Raw genomic sequence first — 24,636 nt, forward strand, 5'->3', positions numbered from 1 at the left:
AGTGAATTGGTCATGTTCTACTGAAACAAAACATTGAGAAGCAGTTCCTTCAACTCCAAAGTGTAATGGTGTAAGTATGAATTATTATTCTTTATATGATATTTATAAAAACATCAGATTCTACAAATCTTGTGTAAATAGTTAATTTAACTTATATTCTGTAGTTACAAAACTTTTACCATTTTAGTTAAATTGTGATTCCACCCAATTGGTTTGTTGTCCGAGTTCTTCAATGAAACTGACTGTTCGAGTAGAATGATAACATGGCTGTTACTGGGTCCTAGAAATTGCTGAGAGCTGATACTTGGCAACTAATATTAAAAGTGGGGACATACAGAACAGAGAAGGCTGCTTTACTGTGAGCAGCTATCCACACAGGTCTGCCACTGATTGTAGAATTTGGCTCCCTCAAGAGCTTATTATCACGCTTCCACTGCCACCCACCCACCATCACCCTCTTGCCAAGAGTCACATAAATGCGCTCTTAAATCTAATGGGTCTATGCTACTTTTGCCATTAAAGCCACTCAGATTGAACACAAAGAGCTCATGTGTTTAAAGTCATGAGCTCAAAATTATTGATTAAGCTCCGGAAAGGGTACATAACCAAATATCGTTAAATCCAACCCGATATTTTTTCTGTCTTTGAGGGAAGGAAGCCTGCCAAACTTAGCCTGCCCAGTTTACGTGTAACTTCGAACCCACTCGTACTGTTCATTAGTTGTTCCATACATGGCTTGGCATGCTCCCTAGTTATTGAAGAATTAGAAATAGGTCATTAATATTAGTCATAACAGTAATATCCACATCCAACAAGTTAATGACTATTAAATGGTAAACATTTCTGAATTTTTGCAACATTTAAATCTCATCTAATACCCATCAAAGAATTCTTCCTCACCACTGGGAAAGCACTGAAGTACCTACAGTGGACCTAGAAAATAGTTTCTCCACAGCCTATCATGGATTTTATTCAAAATAAAAAATATAAATACAAGCAAAAAACAGTGCAAAAAATTTTTACATTCATGATCTTTACATTCAGTAGTGTAAACATTTCTTTGAAGCATTTTGAAGAAAACGAGCAAACATTGCACCAGAATTAGAATTAATCAGTATTGATATCAGTGGCTTTTGTTGTGAACTTTGTTGTTCTGTGGCAGCAGGACATTACAATATATAATGATAAAAATGTATAAATCACAGTAAGTATATACAGTATATTTAAAAAATTAAACTAAATAGATAGTTCAAAAAGAGAGAAATAGTGAGATTCATGGGTTCACTACCCAATCAGAAATCTGATGGCAGAGGGAAAGAAACTGTTCAAGAAATGTTGAGTGTCTGTCTTTCGGCTCCTGTACCTCCTCCTTGATGGTAGCAATGAGAAGAGGGCAAGTCTTGGATGATCGGGACCTTAATTGTCCTGAAAAAACTTTGTCTCATTTTTACTATGTACTGTACCAGCAGTTATGGTCAAAATGACAATAAAAATGACTTGACTTCACTTGACTTGACTTAATGATGGATGCTTCTTTTTTGAGGTATCGACTTTTGAAGGTGCCCTTGATACTAGAGATGTTAGTGCACACATTGCTGAGGAGGACAGTAACAATGATGGAACTGGCTGAGGTTAAAACTTTCTGCATCTTGCGTAGTGGCCCCTCCATACCAGATGGCTATCTCTCCATGGTATGTCTGTAGAAATTTGCAAATATCATTGGTGACATACCAAGCCTCCTCAAACTTCTAATGAAATGAAACCGCTGCCATGCCTCCTTTGTAATTGCATCAGAATGTTGGGCCCAGGATAGATCCTCAGAGATGTTGACACTCAGAAACTTAAAACTGCTCACCCTTTCCATTGCTGATCCCTCGATGAGTACTGGAGACCTGAAGACCACAATCAAATCCTTGGTCTTACTGACAATGAGTGCAAGGGTGTTGTTGCGACACCACTCAACCAACTGAACTATCTCACTCAACTATACTTCCTTATCAACTTCTGAAACTCTGCCAACAATAGCTGTGTCATCGGTAAATTTATAGATGGTGCTTGGGCTGTGCCTAGCCCCATAGTCATGGGTGTAGAGAAGATAGAGCAGTGAGCGAAGACTGCAACCTTGAGGTGCACCAGTTTTGATTGTCTGCAAGGAGATGCTATTTCCTATCCACACAGATGGTGGTCTTCCAGTGAAGAAGTCAAGGATCAATTTGTAGAGGGAGATACAGAGGCCCAGGACCTCAGAGTTTGTTGATTAGAACTGACGGTATGGTGGTGCTGAATGTTGAGCTGCAATCTGACATAGGTATTACTATCAGAATAGGAATTCTCCAGGTGATCCAAGGCCGAGTGGAAAACAAAGTGAGATTGCATCCACCGTAGACCTATTGTGACAATAGGCAAATTGCAGTTGGTCCAGGTTTCTGTTTAGGCAGGAGGTGATTCTAACCATAACTGACTTTTCAAAGCACTTCATTTCTGTAGATGTGAGTGCCACTGGGTGATGGTCACTGTTATGATTGTCCTTTTGAAGCAAGTAGGAGCCCCTGATTGCAACACTCCTGCCAGGTGTTTAGCACAGGTTTTCAGAGCCCTACCAGGTACACCATTAGGATCTGACATCTTTTTGAGGGTTCACCCCCTTGAAAGATGTTCTGACATTGGCCTCTGAGACAAAGATCAGAAGGTCACCAGATGCACAGGAGTAGTTTTATCATCCCATTCAAAGCATGCATAAAATGTGAGCTCATCTAGGAGAGAAGCATCACAGCCATTCATGATGTTAGATTTGGCTTAGTAGGAAGTAATGGCCTGCAAGCCCTGCCAGAGTTGATGTGCATCTGATTCCATCTCTAACCTCAACAGAAATAGTTGTTTTGCTCTTAAAGTAGCCTTCTGTAAGTCACAACTGGATTTCTTGTGTAGTTCTGGATCACAGGTCTTGAATGGCACAGGGCTAGTCTTCAGCTGACTACAAATTTCTTGTTTCATCCACCGTTTCTGGTTTGGGTATGTCTGGCATGTTCTCATCCACACAGGTCTTGATGAAGTTGGTGATGACTGTGGTGTGTTTGTTCAGATTCAAAGATGAAACCCTGAATATTTTACAGTCCACCAACTCAAAGCAGTCCCACTTTATTCGTGTGGTTCAGTGTGGTGTTATTAACTACTTATTCAGTGATGTAAACTTTTCTTTAAAAGAAACATAAACAAACATTGCACCACGCCATTCACATGGACCCCTGGGGTGATACACCCTTTCATTATTTTAGGGACTTACCCATCAAACTCCGCCCCCTTTGTGAGGTAGTGGAAGGACTTTCGACTGTGGTCCTTACTTGTAGAGACTTAGCATTGGTTGTACTGAGTTTCAGTGTATTCTTCAGCAGATACTCCTGCAGTCTGTACGGAGCCAATCTGCAGCATTGTCTTACAGACGTCTCACTGCGCTGGAAGATCAACACATTTCGGGCAGGCAGACTTAGAGGTGTTTTTCACTGAGCTGATGTAGTGTGGAAGAACTGCAAGATAGGCATAGGTGCAGCCTAATTTTAACAAAGTAGAGTCAGGAGGGTGTCCTCTTCCCCTCCTCATTCCGTGAGCCAGAAGAGGAGAGAAGCACAACTTTTGTTGACAGCAAACACGAGAAAATCTGCAGATGCTGGAAATTCAAACAACACACACAAAATGCTGGTGGTCCTGACGAAGGGTCTCGGCTCGAAACGTCGACAGTGCTTCTCCTTATAGATGCTGCCTGGCTTGCTGTGTCCCACCAGCATTTTGTGTTTTGTTGACAGCCTTCAAATTCTCTTGCAGGGTGACTAGATTGGTTGCCAAGGAAGTGACCATTCTATGCCACTCAGGTAAAGCTGCTAATAATGATCTATTTAATTTATTCAATGGTATAGCGATTGAGAATGCTTTTGCTGTGGTCCCTCTTTCACTGTTAAGTTCACTGCAGCACATCTAATATTTCAAGCAAAGTTAACATGCTTTTGCAATAGCTGATTTCTGTAACATTGCTCCAGAAACTGAAAGAGAAATGCTGGAATTACTCAGCATCTTTGTTATCACTTTAGCACATTAACTGCCCACTTATTCTCATCATAATCCTGGCCCCATTTTTCGCAATCATTTCCCATTTGCCCATCTACTCCTCTCCCCAGCTTCCTTACAAACTGAACTGTTTTTTCTCCCTCTTGCAATTCTGATGAGGAGTTTTTGACCTGAAGTGTTAACTGTGTTTCTCTTTTCACAGATGCTGCCTGGCCTGTAGCGTGCCTCCAGAATTTTCTGTTTTAATATCAAATTTCCAGCAATTGCAATTTTTGTTTTGTCCGGAAACATTCACTTATTATTTAAATTATGTATGCTAATCTCAACCATCATCAAGAGAAATAGTTTTTCTGTTTTACCCTGTTATTTTCTCATAATTTATTGAGACCTTCCATCAAAGTTTCCATCAAACCTTCAAAGTTTCAGTAAATACAATTCTTACTTGTCTAATCTCTCATTAATTTATATTTCCCCATATGAAGGTACATTTGCTTCAGAGCCAGTATATCTACCATAAAGTGCAGCACCCAGAATGAAATACAATATTTTAGATAATGAATGCATATTTTGAATAGCTGTAGAATAATACTATCACTGTGTACTTCATTCATAAGTTCATAGACAACACGGAAACAGACCACTAGGCCCATCAAGTCCAGACTGGCCCTCAAATACCTATTTATAGTAATCCCATGAAAATACCATATGTGTAGCATGAGAGATTTTGAATTAATTCAGATTATTGGAGATGTGAAGCTGTACAATTGTGGTGTATGCTGCTAACTTCCAGATACAAAGACTAACAGTCGGTTATTGGTCAGTTCATGTGGGCCCTCAAGCTTTTATAAACCTATAATAAATCCTGTTTTTCACCATTTAAAAGCATCCTGTTCAACCTCTTCTGGATCAAAAACTAAAGTTTTCTCATTAGCCAGCATTGAAGTCCATTGTCCATAATTGAATACCTATGCTTAATCTATGAATAATTATGTATAAGTTTATGCTTCCATTTGCACTGCCTATTAACACATATGGTGTGCATAGATTTTGTCAGACACTAAGAATGGTATCCTGCCAATTAGAAATGCTGTCCACATTCTCAACACAAATTCTTCCAGGACACTGCCATCCTGCCAATTGGCTGCTGAGCTGATTTTCTTTAATTCTGTGATTAATTTGTCTTCAGTTCCTTGAGCTGCAGCTTTGGTTAACAGACTGTTGTGAAGAAATTTACCAAATGCTTTCTGGGAGTCCATATAAATAACATCAATAGTCTTTCCTCTGTTCCTTATTTTAGACACCATTTGAAAAAAGCAATTGGGTTCAATAAGTATTATTTACCCTTTACTGTATAAATTTATGCTGACCAGCTGAATATTTTCAACCTATTCAATCAAACTCCTATTTTTTATATTAACATTTAATGTCAGGATAAAGAAGGAAATTTCAAAAATGAGGGTTTTGTTAGTTTGTCATACAACCTTTTTAACAGGTTATATTTCACTCAAGTTCTGTTGCAATTATATATGTAGTGATCAAAACTTTTTTTTTATTTACGCTGCAGCAATTGTTTCTCAATATATCCTTAAGTCCACAAGTTTAATGTATAGAGCATTAATGTCAAGATGTTTTATATTCCATCTTGATGTTATTAAGGCTGTGTTGACAGAAAACATCTTTTGCTAAGATTCCCTACATTACCAATTAATCTATGTTTTATATAAAAGAAAATGTTAACGAGGCACAATCATGATGTGATTAATGTTAGTGTTTTATGAAAGAGAACTTGTGTTTGATGCAAGAGGATAAATTTTTTTAAATCTGTGGATGTAACTAATTCAATTTTCGAAGTGGATTCTGTTGATGCTGTCCATAAATTAAAGGCTTGTATTTTTGTGGTTAACATGTTAACATGGGGATAGGATTGATAAGAGATGGAAAATTAGAATTAGAATCAAATGCTTCCTTTCTAGATTGGCAAGCTATTATTGGTGGGTGGAAAAGGATTCATATTCTGTCTTCAGCCATTTGTAGTTAATTTTGATGACAAACCTGAAAGGCGTTGTGTATATTAATCAAATTTACTGATGATACAAAGCTAGTTGGAAAAGTGAAGAGGTTTTGAAATCACAAATGTACGCTAGATAATTGGGCAAGAAGGTACCAGCAGAAAATTAGTTGCAAATTATGAGGTTATTCACTTTTCCAACAAGAGAAAACAGAATACTCATAAATAGTGGCACCTAAGGAATGTTGGTGCTCAGAGAATTCATGCAGTTGGAATGGCGAATAGTATTTGGCCTTTATTATAATGGAATTAGACAACAAGAATAAGGAAATTATAAATATCCATAGCCAAATAATTCTGCTATTACCCAGTTATGGAACTTGGAGTTCTGTGCAGTATTTGGCTCCATATCTAAGAGATGATGTATTTGCTTTGGGATAATGCAGCATGGATGGATTCCTAAGCTGAGAGGAGTACTGGAGGAACAGAAATTGAGTAAAACTGGTTTATATTCACTGAGATTCAGCAGAATGACAAGTGATATCACTGGAGCACACAAGAAAAGCACTTACAGGATAAAAGGTCAGAGGTTGTTTCATTGTGCTTGGCTCATTGTGTCAGGAGAAGGTATTGCCCATTTAGAAATGAAACAAAGCAAAAATTATTTACCTGGAAGGTTGCAAGGTATGTTCTGTCCTAAAACAGTCTGTTGATCTTGTAGATCACGTCCATGAATGAGTGTAATGGATTTTTGGAAACTAAGGGAATATATGGGCATGGAAATTGGACAGCAAAGAGCTAAGACAAAGGATTACCCACAAATCAAATAAATGGTGGAGCATATTTGAGAGATAGTATGATCTTCTCCTCATTCCTTGCCTTCTGTCCTTATGAATTCATCATCCCATATGATACTCTAGATTGCCTTAGTAATAAGGAGAATCACAGTACATTTCAGAAAACATGCTGTGATGATTAAGTGTAGATTTCTATTCTCTTTTTTATTGCTAGATGTATACCGAGTGACATTCTGCAAAGACCCATAAACTATCTTCCTGACAAAAGATATATATACACTTCAATCTCACAAAAGCTGTAAAGAACAATTTCCATTTATAGGAAGATGATTTTATTTCATATATGCAATAAACGTTCAACTGGAGAAATTTCCTCATGCCTCAAGAAGCTGAAAAAATAAACAACTGTGATAAATATCATAACAAATATGATAAAAACACATTTTATCAATTTTATCCTGTATTATTAATCCAGCAGGTGATTGGAAGGCTCAGTAAAGTTTCTTATCTCTTAAAGAATTAGCCAATTTTCCATTATTGTAAAACAGACTGTCCATATTACAAGAGAAAGATTTTCCTTATACACAACATATATTATTGTTAACACAGTAATATTGAATGTTTGCTTTGCATAGATATAAGTTGTAAAAAATAGCTCAACTATAAAGAGTGTAAAGTGCATTTTGACTAGCAGAATCACTTATAAGAATGAATAAGATTCCAGTTAATCTCTTCAGATTTCAGAAAGCAATCTTGTACTGAAAGAAAATGTATCTGTATTCATAATGTGGTTTTCAATTAGCATCTCATTATCTCCATCCTGTAATCAATATTGACCAATATACAGTATATACAAAAGCTAAGGTGTCTTAGACTTTTGCATAGTGTTGAATTTGTCAATTTGGAGTGGACAGCAAGTTTGTAAGTCTGGCGGGAGCAAAGGACGTTGGGAATGGCAAGGGTGGAGAGTTGTGGGACAGGTGGCAGAGAAGGAGTGCCAAGGGTGGGGGGAGGGGTGCTTGTGCAAATGCAAACACATTCATCCCTAAGGCACCAGGCAAGATAATTTGATTCTAAATAACTCCCCTCTCCCTTCCCCTTTTCCCAACCATGATTCCACTGTCCCTGCCCCCTTCCTACTCTCAGTCCCCAATAGAGACCCATGTCAGTACCAGTTTCATCATCCTCACATATCTCATGAAATTTGTATTTTTTGGGGGCAGCTGTGCAGTGCAATACATAAAATTACGATCAGTGTGTAAGACTGTGCAAAAGTCTTACACACCTAGCTGTATATACAGTGCCTATAAGAAGTATTCATCCCCTTGGAAGTTTTCATGTTTTATTGTTTTACAACATTCAATCACAATAGATTTAATTTGACTGTTTTTACACTGATCAACAGCAAAGAATCTCTCATGTTAAAGTAAAAAACATTTTTCTACAAATTGGTCTAAATTTATTACAATTATTAGACACAAGATAATTGATTGCATAAGTACTCACCCTGTTTGTGTCAGTATTTAATAGATGCACCTTTGGCAGCAATTACAGACTTGAGTCTGTGTGGATAGGTCTCTATCCACTTTGCACATTAAACACTACAATTTTTCCCCATTCTTCTTTACAAAACTGCTCAAGCTCTGTCAGATTGTATGGGGATCATGAGTGAACAGCCCTTTTCAAGTCCAGCTATAAATTCTCAATTGGATTGAGGTCTGGACTCTGACTTGGTCACCTCAGGACATTAACATTGGTGTTGTTAAGCAATTCCTGTGTTGCTTTGGGTTTATGCTTGCGGTCATTGACTTGCTGGAAAGCAAATCTTCACCCAAGTCGCAGTTCTCTTGCAGATTGCATCAGGTTTTCGTCTAGGATCTCCCTGTATCCTGCTGCATTTACTTTACCCTCTACCTTCACAAGCCTTCGAGGGCCTGCTGCAGTGAAGTATCCCCAAAGCATAATACAGCCACCACCATACTTTGTTGTAGGGATGGTGTGTTTTTGATGATGTGCAGTGTTTGGCTTACGCCAAACATAGCATTTAGTCTGACAGCCAAAAAGCTCAATTTTAGTTTCATGAGACCACAGAACCTTTTTTCAGCCGACTTCAGAACCTCCCACATGCCTTCTGGTAAATTCAAGCTGAGACTTCATGTGAGCTGTTTTCAACAGTGGCTTTCTCTTTGCCATTCTCCCATAAAGCAGTGACTGGGCAACAGTCAATCTCTGCACACCTCAGCCACAGAAGCTTGTAACCCTTCTAGAGTTGTCATAGGCCTCTTGGTGGCCTTCCTCAGTAGTATCCTTCTTACACAGTCACTCAGTTTTTGAGGATGGCTTGCTCTAAGCAGATTTACAGCTATACCATATTCTTCCTATTTCTTGATGATTGACTTAACTGTACTCCAAGGAATATTCAGTGACTTGGAAATGTTCTTGTATCCATCTCCTGACTGGTCTTTTTCGTAGAGTTCCTTAGAGTGCTCTTTTGTCTTCTTGGTGTAATTTTTGACAGGGTACTAACTCACCTGCAGTTGGATCTTCCAGATACAGGTGTGTTATTGCTACCATCAATTGAAACACCTTGACTGCACACAGGTGATCTCCATTGAACAAATTATGTGACTTGTCAAACCAATTTGCTGCACCCCTGATGATTTGGTGTGTCATAGCAAAAGGGGGGGGGGTGAATACTTATGCAGTCAATTATTTTGTGTTTTATATTTGTAATTAATTTAGATCACTTTGTAGAGATCTGTTTTCACTTTGACAGGAAAACGTCTTTATCTGTTGATCAGTGTCAAAAAAGCCGAATTAAATCCACTGTGATTCAATATTGTAAAGCAATAAAACATGAAAACTTCCAAGAGGGTTGAATACTTTTTATAAGCACTGTACGTACTTGAGACATTTGCACCAAACTGTACATGTATTTTATATCAGGACATATGGAAACGGATATGTATTTTGAAAATCAGTGCCAGTCTTAAAAGATTGTTTGCCATGGGGTATTTGTGTAAATACTGTGTTGTAATCCCTTCCCATATGTATACCTTACAGTGCAAATGGTCTTACTGGTAGTTTGTCTCGGCACAATTTATTTGGCAATCTGCCACAGATGAGAGGATGTACATAGTTATTAAGGAGGCACCAAACTTAATTCTGAATTTTGTTCAGTTAGAACAGCTGCCACAACTATCACTGCACATAATAGCCTGCTTCTCAAGGGAATACAGTAGTGCATATGTCCAACTTACTTCATTTGGTTAATTTTTTTTAACTATTTATATGGTCAGAAATTACAAAAGCATTTTTGCCTTTTTTTAACTTCTGAATTCTCTAATCTCCTAAGATATAGACTTTAGTATATACCTGAGACACAGGCTCATAACAGGTCATTCTCTTTACAAGTGTAAAAATCATTGTTGTAATATACGTTTCTACTAGTCTTATGATGAATATAGTTAATGGAAGGAACTAATAAAAAAGTAGAGGGTTACAAATATTAGAAGATGGTGGTTTCAGGTATTGATCTCATCAACAGGGAGAAATAAATTAACTAAATCCTCTAGACTGTCATAGCCTTCTTATGTACCCAAGAAATGTACTGTGAGAAACTTGCAAACAGTGACACACTCATATAGCCCATTTCATTGCCTAAGAATATACCAAAGGACCTTACAGCCAATGCAAAATCTTAGCTTTTGTAATCTAGAACGGGAAATCTATCAGTTCCAAAACTTCCAAGAGGGAAGACATGCTCAAATAATTTTTACTATACAGTAGTATATTTAATTAGAGCTGATTCAACACAGCCCAGTCACCTGAGTTCAATTCTGATCTCTGATACCATCTGTGTGTTGTTTGCATGTTTTCCCTGACGGTGTGGATTTCCTCCCAGGTAGTAACTTCAGATTGTCCCTGTGTGTAGGTGACTTGCAGAATGAGTAAGTAGTTGATGACAACATGGGGAAAATGAAAATGGGATAAATAGCAGATTAGTGTGGATTGGTGCTTGAATGCCAGCGTGGATTCAATAGGCTGATGGATCTGTTTCCATGGTGTAACTCTCTTAGAGCATGATCGATGACTTGAAGCATCTATATGTCAGTAGACCACAGTGATGATGCTGGCTGTTGCTATATAAACAGAAAAAATATAGATGAAATGATATGCATGAGAAAATCTGCAAATGCTTGAAATCCAAAACGATGCTCACAAACTGCTGAAGGAACTCAGCAGTCAAGCTGTAACTATAAAGCCACTCTGGGGGTCTCACCTTTGATTCTCTCTGGTTAGCCTTCAACCTGATGGCATGAATATTGACTTTTCCTTCTGTCAGAAAAAAACTCCTGCCACCACCCCCCCCCCTCTTCTATTCCCCATTCTGAGCTCTACAAGTCATTCCTTGTTTGAAATTAGTATTGAATCTGCCTTCATCACCATATTTAGCAATGCCTCCCATAACAAGCCTGTAAAAACAGTTCCCCTCAGGTAATTTTGCCAATTAACTTCAGTCTGTCTCTTGTAGCTACTTACTTCCTTTCCACTAAAAAAACAGTTCAACATGGAGCAACAGTGCTTTTTATTTCATTTTCAGTACAAGTTAATTTGGATTTTTTTCTTTATTGGGAAGAAACAACTAAAGCTGCAGGTGCATTTAGGAAAGGAATAGAGTTTGCATTCCAGAATATAAAAAAAAGCCTTTGGTACATAATGAATATGAAATTGATGCAGGCCAGCTCATTAATTTTTGGTTATTTGATTGAGCACAGTCTGCTCTGAGGAGCTATGACACTGGTTATAGTATTGTCAATGTCAATCTACCCAAACAAAAAAGATGTTTTTCTTGGAACATCTGTACCACTACACACTACGATCAAAGAAATAATCTGACTTTGGCTTGAGCTTTCTAAAAGTCAAACAAAGGTGTTTATTCTTTTCACCAGAGCTTCGTATTCATATTTTGAAATCTGACAGACATTTCCATAGTTAGTAACTGACATTATTTTGCTCACTGTTGGCTTCATTATATTTATAATTAAAGTAACAGTATTCCAAATATTCAAGTGAAGATAAAAAGAACAAAAAAATTGCTTGCAGGCTAAATGTTAGTGCTCCAGCTCTGGCAATAAGTAGTGTTAGAATGAAATAAGGATTTTGCCCCTTAAAGCTACTCCTGAAAGCCAAATGATTTGGATGCATTTTTCTGAAGCATTTAATACACATCAAGTGACATGTGTAGATTATATCTCGTTATTAACAGGCTGTCATGGCAAGATTTACTCCTACCATGCTAGGAGTACTTGTATGGTATTTTGCCTGAACATGACATTATAACAAATTACTGCTCCAGCATTGTGATTCTTTAATAGTCCATTTTCCTGGTCTTAAAATGCGACTATCGTCCCTGGTATTTTGTAATGATCAATAAGTGGAGTAATTTAGAGTAATATTCAAGTTGATAAGGCTCTTGAAATAGCAAATAGGATCCTTGGCTTTTTACTTAGAGATTAAGGCAAATAAGTGATTATAAACCTTTGTAACACTGCTTTGACTTCAGCAGGAGGCCATGGGTATATTTATCAGTATGTATAAGAGATAAAAGATTTACTTCATTTGAACTATGCAGGCAAAGAAATATCTTGGAGTCATCCTACATAAAATCAGGTCCACCTATTTAACCCCAGCCCTTCTGCTTTTCTCTGGAGATTTTTTTCCCATTTATTCCATTTCATTTTTATACCTTGTGGTTGAGCCATCCTCTTTCAGATAGCCCATTCATGATTATACCAAATTGTTGTATAAAGAAAAAAACTCTTTACACCCTAATTAGTTTGCCTGTTACAGTAAATCTGTACCCAATAGATAAAAGGAAAACAAATCTGCACTTTTCAAACATTTCACCATTTTGAATACCACTGTCTAGTCTCCCTTAATCTTCACTTCCCTGGGAAAGCAATCCCAATTCTTCTGACTAAATTCAGGTTCTAACTATTCCACGACAAGGATAAAGATTTACATTTACTAATATTTGTCGAGGCTCCGAAACATTAGTTCAATATCAACCATTGCTCCACCATAAATGTGATATAATTAGAATGTAATTAAGCAACACATGATTCAAGTAATAGATTAAAGAGGCAAGATTAATGTTATATCACAGAAGTGACTTGCCCTTCTCCCTTGGATTGACACTAAGCAGTAAGGTGGATGTAACTTAAGATCAAGATGAGCATTGCTTTGAATGCCACACTTGCTTCAGATAAGGGAAATATACTGCTGTTGTTACATATCAAATATAAAACAGAATTTCTGTTGAAATCAGGCTGGAGTAATTTTCATGCCATGACAGCAACCCAAGTGCAGGCAAAGCAAAAAATCTTTTGGCTAAATTTGAGTTAAATCTAACAAACATTGTGGGTTTCATTCTGAACAGATTGTTTTATTGTCACTTGAGACTGATAACAAAATAGTGAGACAAAAGTACTCTACAATAAAAAGAAACAAGGGTGAAGTATAATTGAATAGCTCAAAGGTGGTAATACTCAGATTTTAAATCTGTGAATTGGAGTTCTGCATTTGAATTCTGCTGTTTTAATTATGAGAAATAGAAATTGATAACTTTATTTACATGTTCATTTTAAACACATGATTTTTGCTTAATACTATCAGTTTCCAGTGGGGTTTGGATTAAGAGTAATGCTGAACAGCAGGGAGTGCTTCTTTATTTCTTGTTGGTGCCTGTAAGTGCAGCCAGAGCCGTTCTGTTCACTGTTTAACTTAATCACATTCAAAGTGGTTGTACTGACCAAGAGTATTAAAAGATTTAGAAAAATTAGCTAAATTAACATTAAAAGCAGATTTCTGTATTTTATTTTGATTCAAAATCCAAGAGTCTACTATTCATATTTTTTGTCTTGCAGGGAATGAATTTCAAGATTACCTGCTAAAATAAATAGTGTTACAAAAATACAATAAAAACTGTGAAGCATTGGAAAACTACAACAGCCAACTAGGAAAGGTAAGTGTTAATATCCTCACAGAAATTACAGTTGCATGTGTTGTCATTAACACAATAATACCCTGACTTCACCTTTGAACTAGGATTGAAAGTACACTTCCTTCAAGCTGAGACATCTTTACAATTTGCTGTACCACATGTTTAAGATTAGTTATTTGTTTTATTCACAATTCATTCATTTCTATGTTTTGAGATCTGTATAGTGACAACACCTATGCTCTATCTGTTAATTTAAGAGAGGAGTTAAATGTTTGAAATAAATATTCTTTAAAGTATTGTACAAGTGAATATAACATGAAGGCAATGTTAAAAAATTTAAAGTAAGTTAAGAAAGTTAAGTTTATGATAAGATGGACTCTTGGCCTCACAATCTTCCTTATTATGACCTTTCACCTTATTGACGACCTGCACTCCCATTTATCCATGGCTGTTGCACTTCATTCTGCATTCTGTTATTGTCTTACCTTTGCTACCACAATGCAGTATATAACGATTTGATCTCAATGGTATTTAAGACAAGCCTCTCACTGTACCTCAGTACATTCGACATTAATAAACCAATTCTATTTCCAATTCTAAAATATTGTATGTGTTTCTAATAATATATGAAAAGAAACAATAATTTCTTGGCTACAAATCCTTGGCAGATGAACTGTGTGATTAATGTCAAACGGCAAGATATGTCATCAAACTATCAGATTATCTGATCTTAATCTAAAGCGTCATATATATCAAGTGTGTTATTGCAAGCTAATTACATCATATGTAAGATCTTACCTATTTCTCCATTACATTATTTTTTTAAATCAGGATTCCTTCATGATATTTAATGTTTCAATGTGGTCTATTAATAACCCAGTAGAGGAACACAAGGTTATGAATTAGAGAAATCCAACTTTTATGTCAATTCTCATGATTTTTAGAACATTTTCAAGCTAGTAATAAGAATAATCATAATAAAAGTTTAATGGTATTGGTTAATGAATGGATTCAGTATGTATTCTATTAATTTAATTATTGATGGTGTTAGAGTAATTATTCAGTGAAATATAAGAATTAGAACTCGTGTACATAGAAGTGATAAACTAAGGATAGCTACAGAAAATGGGTGTTTCTGAGCTTTAGAGAAATCACCTTATGGGCAGTTCTTAGGAATGGAACTCTTACACAACCCAAAAACTGCTTGTATTATAAAATTATGACTTTTGTTAGCTGGATAAAAACTCTTATTTTTGTTTTAAAAAAGAGTGTTAGGGAAAAGTTTTATGATTCATGGAAGATCCTGACGGAGCCAACAGAAGTTGGTGCAAGAAATCGTAAACAGTAGAAATGACACTGTCCTATTCTCATCTTTTTTTATAACTAATGCTAGCCAGAATTGTTTTTTTTAAATAAACCCATAAATTATGTATTTTATTGCTGTATATTGCAAAGCAATTTTATCCTTTAGTGATTACATCCATATTATGCACACATTTAATACATTGCAGAAATTAGTCTAGTTCAAAATATGTTTCTATCTAAGAGTTTTTATCAATTTAGAATAAAAGTGATTTTGCATAAGAGCTAGTAAAATAGAAAGCTTGGTCAGATTAGTTGAGTGTGATTTATTTTTCACTGACATTACAATTCTACTCCTTTGTCTATTTACCACCATTTTGTGATATTAAAGATGTACTTTTGTTGTATATAGACAAATCAAATGTGGAATAACTTGTGCAATTGAAGTGGTAAGAAAACAGATCACATGTGCTATTTTTACCTACACCGGTTGAATCTTTTTAATTTATGAAGGCTAGATGCTAAAATCACTTTAAGTGCCTCACATGAACTAGTGAAAGAAAATAAATAAATGGCATACATATATTGGTTTAACAGCATATAATATACTGTGTTGGTGAGTTCTTTCTCTCAATAGACCGTAGTAATCAAAAGTAATGAACCTATTATGCACAGGGCCTCAGAGAGCATCGTATTGCCATATGAGTGCAGTGCACAAAAGGTTTATTAAAGGAAATTAAGGTCCATCATAGCCACACCTGCTCCCCTATTATAAATCTAATACAGGTCACTACTTTCAATCACAACACAACATTAGATAAAAGAGTAATGTTTCCCATTTAAACTAAGGTAACAGTACATCCTGTTCACTCACTTCCTTTCTGAGAACGCAAAAATTTAAAAATGACCTTCATACAGCAATGATGCTGATAGGCCTGATGGAAACAATGCAAAAGTCTTTGTTTTATTTACTATTTTTTAAGGTAAGATGAGTGCCAGAAATTAGTGGCAATGATTAGCACTAATATCTCATTCTATGTACAGATGGACTCAGATATTGAGGAAAAGAGACTACGCACTCGCTCAAAAGGATCCAGGGGTAAGTGTTTGAAAAGTTCAAAAATAATTTTGCTCTATGCAGTAAAAGACAGGTTTGTTCCTATGGAGAGCCTTAAATATGCAGTCGTGTTATTTACTTCTTCTTTTTCTATTGTGATACATTCACATATTGAGCAGAGAGAAGGAGTAAGGTACTTTTACCCATAAACACCACAGTCAAGTTTAATAAGGTTGAATAATAGGCAACATAACAGCTTTTTATTGTTGGTGGTCTTTGAAAATGCATACTTAAAGTTATTTTCTCTGTTGAAGCTTAGCTATAAAAATTTTACACATTCTCTTATAAAGAGGTTGACCACCATAATGCAAGAAATGTCTTTTGGTAATGATTATATGCTTTTATTTTGAATAATGTTCCCACAAATTAAGATGGCCACCGGCAGATAAAGTAATATCCCTGCTAAGATTAACATTGAATAACAACAGTTTAGCATTGAGGAGCTAAAGCAGGAAAATTGATGGAGTAGGGTGGTGAAATTATTAACCTGTGTTCCAGCAATGGCAATTGCTAAACTTGTTACTGCATTGCTGAGTAAAAAAATAAATGACTGTTTCTCTTATTCAGTTGCTGCATTTAACCAAATGTTAACCAACAGGGGTAGGGGCCAAACACAGGGAAACAGATGTGAATCTTGGTCGTTGTGGATCATTTGGACCAAAGACCCCATTTCTGTGTTGAATGATATGACTCTATGATTCCAGGTGTAGCAAATGTATCATTCAGTGAGAGTGAGTGAAACATGTCCCATAGTTATTTTATGTTTCACCTTCAGAATCCTCAAAGCCTTCACACCATTGACAGAGTATGTCAAATATGTTCAGTGAAGTTTCCTTAATCAGTACGTAAAAGTCCCAATGAGAGGGTGTGCGATACTTAATCTGCCAGGAGGGAATGGGAAAGGTGACAGAAGTTTGTGTAGGGGAGAAGTTTGCATTTAGTGATCACAATGCTATTAGTTTCAAAGTAAATATGCAAAAAGATAGGTCTAGTCTGCAGGTTGAGATTCTAAATTTGAAAAAGGCCAATTTTGATGGTTTCAGAAAGGATCTGGCAAATTTGGACTGATACAGGCAGTTTTCTGCCACAGGTGTACTTGGTAAGTGGGAGGTCTTCAAGAGTAAAATGTTGGCAGTACTAAGTTTGTATGTGCTTTTCAGAATAAAAGGTAAATGTAACAGGTTTAGGAAACCTTGGTTTTCAAGAGATATTGGGGCCCTGGTTAAGAAAAGGAAATGAGGTGCTTAGCAGGTACAGCCAGATAGGAACAAAATAGGTACTAATGGAGTATAAGAAATACAAGAGAACACTTAAGAAAGAAATCAGGAGGGCTCAAAGAAGGCATGAGGTTGCACTAGCAAACAAGGTAAAGGAGAATCCTAAGGGATTCTACAGATATGTTAAGGCCAAAAGGATTGCAATGGGAAAAGAATGGTCTATACATGGTGCCAAAAGCGATGGGGGAAATCTTAAATGGATTTTTTTGTATTTGTATTTACTTGGGAGATAGATGCAGAGCCAATAGAAAGGAAAAGCAGTATTGACTTCATGGGGCCTATACAAGTTACAGAGGAGGAAGTGTTTGTAGCCGTGAGGTAAATCAGGGTGGATAAATCACTAGGGCCTGACAAGGTGTTCCCTTGGACCCAGTGGGAGGTAAGTGCAGAACTGCAAGGGCCTAGCAGAGATATTTAAGTCATTTTTAGCAACAGGAGATATACTAGAGGATTAGAGGAAAGCTAAATTGCTCCACTGTTTAAGGAAGGCTCTAAAAATAAACCAGGAAATTATAGGCTGGTGAGCCTGACAACAGTAATGGAATAGTTATTGGAAGGTGTTCTAAGGAACCAGATATATGAGTATTCAGATAGACATGGACTGATTAAGGATAGTCAACATGGCTTTGTGCATGATAGGTCGTGTCTAACCAATCATAAAGGGTTTTTCGAGGAAGTTACCAGGAAATTTGATGAAGGCAAGGCAGTGGATGTTGTCCACATGGACTTTAGCAAGGCCTTTGACAAGGTCCCACAAAAAAGGTTGGTTCAGTTGCTCGGCACTCAAGATGAGGAAGTAAATTGGATTAGACATTTACTTGGTGGAAGAAGCCAGAGAGAGTTAGTAGATAGTTGCCTTTCTGACTGCAGGTCGTGACTAGTGGAGTGTCGCAGGGATCGGTGCTGGGTCCACTGTTGTTTGTCATCTTTATCAATGATCTGGATGATAATGTGTATAATTGGATCAACAAATTTGCAGGTGACACAAAGATTGGGGGTGTAGTGGAGAGCGAGGAAGACTATCAGAGTTTGAAGCAAGATCAGGACCAGCTGGAAAAATGGCAAATGACATTTAATGCAGACAAGTACAAGATGCTGCACATTGGTAGGCCCAACCAGAGTAGGTCTTACACTGTGAACAGCAGGGCACTGAGGAGTGTGGAAGAACAAAGGGACCTGGGAATACAGATCCACAATTCATTGAAGGTTGCATCATAGGTCAATAGGGTCTTAAAGAAAGCTTTTGGAACATAGACCAATGTATTGAGAAAATGAAACATCATGGATTAAGGGTGAAGGGTGAAAGGTGAAAGGTTTAAGGGGAAGATGAGGGGAACTACTTCACTCAGAGGATCATGAGAGTGTGGAACAAACTGCCAGCACAAGTGTTGCATGTGAGCTCTATTTCAATGTTTAAGAGGAGTCTGGATCCGTACCTTGATGGTAGTGGTATGGAGGGCTATGGGTTATGGTCTTAGTGCAGGTAGATAGATGTGGCAGTTTAAATGGTTTAGCATGGACTAGATGGGCCAAAGGGCTTGTTTCTGTGCGATACTTTTTTATGACTCCATGACTGAATCTACAAAGGAAAATAGTTAAAAATTTCATGGGATAATCCCCAGTTCCAGCACTTAGAATGAATTTGCTGGCATTCACTCTCTGAAATATTTATTCCCTCCATAGCTAGCAAACAACGGCTGCAAGGTGTACATTCTGCAAAATGTACTGTAGTAACTCTTCAAGAATTTCTTGACAAGAAGTAGTATTTGCCAAACCCACAGCCTCTACCACCCTTGATAACAAGGGCATCAGGCACAGGACAACATCACCACCTACAGGTACTCCTCCAACTCACATAGCATCCTGATTTAGGTAGAAATTACTTATCCTTTGTCATCAATAGATTTAAATTCTGAAAGTCTTCATTCAACAGCATGATAGGAAGAAACATAAAGACAGCTGAAGATGTTGGAAATCTGATACAAAATACAGAAAACATCAGAAGCAAACAGCAACTGAGCAACATCTGTGGGGAGAGATAAGGGGTGAATGTTTCAGGTTGAAGACCTTTCATTCAAAGAGGAAAAGAAGGAAAACAGGGGAAGACTAACTTGCTCTTTTCTTCTTCCTGGTCCTGATAAAGGATATTTAACCTGAAGCTTTAAACCTTTTTCTGTTTCCATGGCTGCTGCCTGACCTGCTTTTCCTAAAGAGTGCAGGAGTTCAAGAAAGCAACACACTTATCTAGCTTAGTTAGTATTAGGTAATAAGTGAGTAAAAGCAATTATTCCAATCTCACTTTAGTTTGGTTGAATTTTTATTTATCTCCATGTTGCCTGTGTAAGACACACAAAATGTTCCCAAGGTATCAAGTTTGAGTTCAAGTTCATCATTGTCATAGGCATACATACAAAGGGGATAAGAGCCATGAAAATTATGCTTCTGCAGCAGCAGCACAGTTATTTTTCAGGTCGAGACTTTTCAGCTTGGATTGGAAAGAAAGCAGGCAGAAGTCAGAGTAAAAGAGTGGAGGGAGAGGGAGATGCATGAGCTGGCAATTGATAGGTGGATTCAGGGAAGTGGTAGGAATATGGGAATTGGGGAGAAAAGGGGAATGATCGGAGAGGCTAGAAGGTGACAGGTGGAAGAGGCGAGGGCTGGAGAAGAAAAAAGAATCCAATTGGAGAGAGCAGTAGACCATTGAATAAAAGGAAGAAGATGGGGAACCATAAGAAGGTGAATGCGATAGGCAGGTTCTGTGAGTAAGAGGTTGGGCAAAGAGAGAGGATTAAAGGGGGCAGTGGGATAAGGGAAAACAAAGTGGGCAACAGTTGGGAATGGTTAAAGGAAGTTAGAGAATTTGATGTTGATGCCTTCAGGTTGGCGACTACCCCAAGACAGAATAAAATGTCTTGGTCCTCCAATCTCTGTCTAGTTTCAATGTGACAATAGGGGTGATGATCATGGATAGACAATCCAGTGTGGGGATGAGGAGTGAAATTAAAACGGCTGGCCACCAGGAGATCCTGGCTATTACAGCAGATGGAACAAAGGTGCTCAACAGATTAATCACCTCATCTACACCAGGTATCTGCATCAGGAACCCCTAAGGTGTTTCAGTACAAAGCCAACAAAAAATCTTTTTGGCTTTGTACTGAAGCATTGATTTGTATTCTGAATATGAAATCAGATTTGTCCTCACATCTGCACCATTTATATTGAGTACCTCTTTACACCGGGACCATAATTATGTTTAGTCTGCTTTATGCCCCTTATTTGTCTCTTATGTCAAACCTGTATTCTACATGGCTTATCCACTTTTATATTTCTGATTTTCCCCTCTATTTTGTTTTTATATGACTACAGCTACAACTAGATCTTCAGGAAAATATATTAACATATTACCTCCACATTCTGAAACCCAAAAGACTTAGGTAATTTTGTGCCCAGTTCCACAAGCATTCATTGCTAGTACCTCACCAATTTCACCATTAATCATTATGAGCCTGTACAATGAGTACTACCTGTCTGGTCATTGGTGGCATCCTTATTTCAGAATCAGGTTTAATATCACCGGCTTATGTCATGAAATTTGTTGACTTTACAGCACCAGTACAATGCAATGCATAATAATAGAGTAAAAACTGAATTACAGTAAGTATACATGTGTATATTAAATAGTTAAATAGTGCAAAAATAGGTATAAAAAAGTAGTGCGGTAGTGTTCATGGGTACAATGTCCATTTAGAGATCTGATGGCAGAGGAGAATCATTGAGTGTGTGCTTTCAGGCTTCTGTGCCTTCTTCCTGGTTGTAGCAATGAAAACAAGGCATGACCTGGGTGATGGCTGTCCTTCGTGATGGACGCCATCTTTTTGAGTCATCGCTCCTTAAAGATGTCCTGGATTCTCGATTTCAACTCTGTGCAGCTTCATGTTTAGAACAAGTCATTGGATAGTAATTAGGAAGGACCTGACATATATAATTTCTCTTACACAGAATGTCTAGACTACAGTGACTACAAAAACTATGATTCATGTAAAGTACTTCAGCTCAGACTAGGATCTCAGGAGGAGACTAATTTGAATACTCCTGATAAGTGCAAGACATATGATGCATGATTAAGCCATTCCATTACAGGCAGCAAATCAACTTCATGCACTTTACTGAATCTGGAGAATTCTACCAGCTTTAAATGTACTGTCCATTGACTGATGTCATCAGTGAGTGCCCATTTCCGTAAGTGGCCAGTAGCAGATATGCGTGAGCCTGTGCTAGTAGGCTCCATCTCTGAGAAACAGGGTGGATGCATACTTTAACATTTCTTGCAAAAAGAAGTGGATCCAAGAGTACAGCATTCCCTCAATACTGCACAGCAGCAAAGAGGCACGTATTAACATTGTGATCTAAAGGGCATGAGGTGAACTATAGCAAGATCAGGTGGAAGGAGCAAAACAAGTGCCACATCCCCAGGTGGCAATGCCACACTCCATTCTACTCCAGGATCAAGACATTGAGAAGGCCAGGAAAGGATGATTGAGATACACATAATGAAATGTTTGGTACATATTTACTGAAATGGCCGTGTACAGAGTTAAGGACCACAGAGATCCATGCAACCTAGAAGTGCACTTTGCCCAGGCATGGAGCCATTCCGTTGCCGAATGAAAATCCTGGCACAGACATGAATGGTTGAATGGGCTTCTTGTCTGCTATCACAATTCAAGATTCAAGATTCAAGATCTTTTATTATCCTTCTTTGGTACAAGAGTGTAGAGGAGAACAAAATGATAATTACTCCAGATACAATAGAGCATAAAATAAACAGAATAAGTGTAAAGAATACAATAAAAGATTCAATGATTCTTCATTCTGCAAAGTAGGGGGAGTTTAATTAGCACTGGTGTGGTGCAACCATATGCAGCATCTGATGGATGAGGTTTCAGCTTTTACTACAGCAGTGCCAGAAGCTACCCGATAGTTCGCGCCACAGCAAAAGTCTGTACAAAAAAGCTGGCTGTGAATATCAGTGGTCAACAAAGCATGTAGGGAAGTATGAAATTTCTCCTCCCTTGGATCGTTGAAGCATTGCTCCTGGAGAGTAACAATGGTTCCAGAATCTGTTGTCCACTTTCAGAATTAAAAGGTTCATGATCCCACCATTCCCAAACAACCATGACCTTGCCGTTGGTTGTGAGCCAGACAGTCTAATCTAATGCCATTCATTCTGAGGAGGTGTAGTCCAAAGCCAAGAGTTTGTTTACTTGGAATCATTCTCTAAAGCAACCTTCAAATTTCTCCACTGGAAGTCAGTGGTCTTCCACCAGATCTGAAGCACTAGTGGAGTATGACTACAACAGACAAAGCCAATGAAGTAAGGCTCTAATGGATGATGCAAGTGATTCCTTTACATTTCTATGCATTTCCATGTTCAAAGTTCATTCTTATCTAAGTGTACATACCTTATACAACCTTGAGATTCATCCCATTACAGGAAGCCACAAAGCAAAGAGACCCAATAAAACCCATTAAAAAAAGAACATTGTGCAGGAATAAAGAACAAATTGTGCAAACAACAAGAAGCAAGCAAATAACATTCAGAACTGAAGTTCACAAAAGTGAGTTCACAGCCACGAAGCCAGTCAACACTACCGCCAATCCATACAGTTGCAGGCCTCTGCCTCAGTTCAGCACAGAGACTAGTAAACTCCACCAAGCAGTGAGCAGAACACTGAACCATCCCTTGCTTCCAGTCCCAACACCCTGACCTTTTCAATTTAGCCCAGCACTTAAATCGGCCAAACATTGGTTTGTTCCTTGCTCTCAGACCTGGGCCCTGCCATGTTGATACATTCTTGAGCCCGGGCTCCACTGCCTCGATTCGGCCGGTACCCAATAAGGCCCAACACCTAAACTGGTCAAACATGGGCTTGTTCCTCACTCTCAGACCCGAACCCGCCAACTCAGTTTGGTCTGTATATGTCACGCTGCACCTTTGAGACTTCAGTTCACACTGCAAAAATGCCAGGGTTTACAGGCGGTTCAAAAGCTAAACTCTGAAGGGGAAGTTACAGGTTGCAGTAATCTTTTTCTAGAAGAAGTGTAATTAATATTAGTTTTGTCTGCTGCGAGTATGCTGTCAATGTGTTTCTCCAGTGTCATCTTAAATCATAAAGAGGTTTTCAATACTGCTTCCATGTGAGTTTCTCAGCACAGTTAGGGCAAACAGCGGCAGGTTAATTAGAAAATAGGGACCATTGGAATAGGCGTCTCTTCCACTCTTTTCTCCTTCTTTTCTCCTTGCTCTGCACCAGTTTTCCATAAAAGTAGTGACAAGATGTAAAGCTTCAAGGCAGTTAACTTGTGCTGGAAAATCAGAAACAATTAATCTGTTTTGCAAGATACTGCAGTGCGCCTCTAGAGTAACACATCCAAAATGATGGAGGAACTCAGCAGTTTAGGCAGCATATATGAAAATGAATAAACAGTTGACGTTTCTACCAAAAATGTTAATTATTTATATAATTCCATAGACGCTGTCTAACCTGCTGAGTTCATCTCACATTTTGTATGTGTTACGCAGGATTTCCAGCATTTGTAGAATTCTGTGTGTTTCTGATTTAGTTCTCCAGAATGGTCCAAGCTGCAGAATTATTGTACCAACTATCTATCATACAGTTGGCAGGGGGAATGGGAAACTGACTGATGAAACTGAAGATAAGGTGACTGGTTTACAAACAGAGGCAATGTGTAGTAAGGAGAGGCTGTTAGAGCAAGATTGTAATCAAGAAGATGAGTTTCAACATAAAACGGACAGAATCGAACTGGGTTAACACAAGACTGAAGGTGTTTTATTTGAATGCATGCAGTATATGGAATAAGGTAGATGAATTTGTAGCTCAGCCACAGATTGGCATGTGTGATGTGGCATGTCACTGAAAGATTATAGCTGACATAATACGTATGTCCAAGGATATGCATTGTTTCGAAAAGAAAGGCAGGAAAGCAGGGATGAGGTTGCTTTATTGGTAAAAACTAAAATCAAATCATTAGCAAGAGTGACATAGGGT

At 37.7% G+C, this 24,636-nt stretch overlaps 1 protein-coding gene across 2 annotated transcripts in view; it reads left to right on the top strand.

Moving 5' to 3' along the window:
* The window catches only part of st18 (ST18 C2H2C-type zinc finger transcription factor), a 188,604-nt gene that overhangs the window by 38,137 nt on the left and 125,831 nt on the right, over positions 1–24,636 (top strand). For both annotated transcript variants that reach the window (XM_073042528.1, XM_073042539.1), the window contains exons 2-3: positions 13,794–13,891; positions 16,217–16,271. In XM_073042528.1, coding sequence (XP_072898629.1) covers positions 16,217–16,271 — 55 coding nt within the window. In that variant the 5' untranslated portion in view covers positions 13,794–13,891. The remainder of the gene's footprint in view (positions 1–13,793; positions 13,892–16,216; positions 16,272–24,636) is intronic.

This window comes from Hemitrygon akajei, chromosome 1 (genome assembly GCF_048418815.1).
Source record: "Hemitrygon akajei chromosome 1, sHemAka1.3, whole genome shotgun sequence".
In the NCBI taxonomy this organism is placed as follows: domain Eukaryota; kingdom Metazoa; phylum Chordata; class Chondrichthyes; order Myliobatiformes; family Dasyatidae; genus Hemitrygon; species Hemitrygon akajei.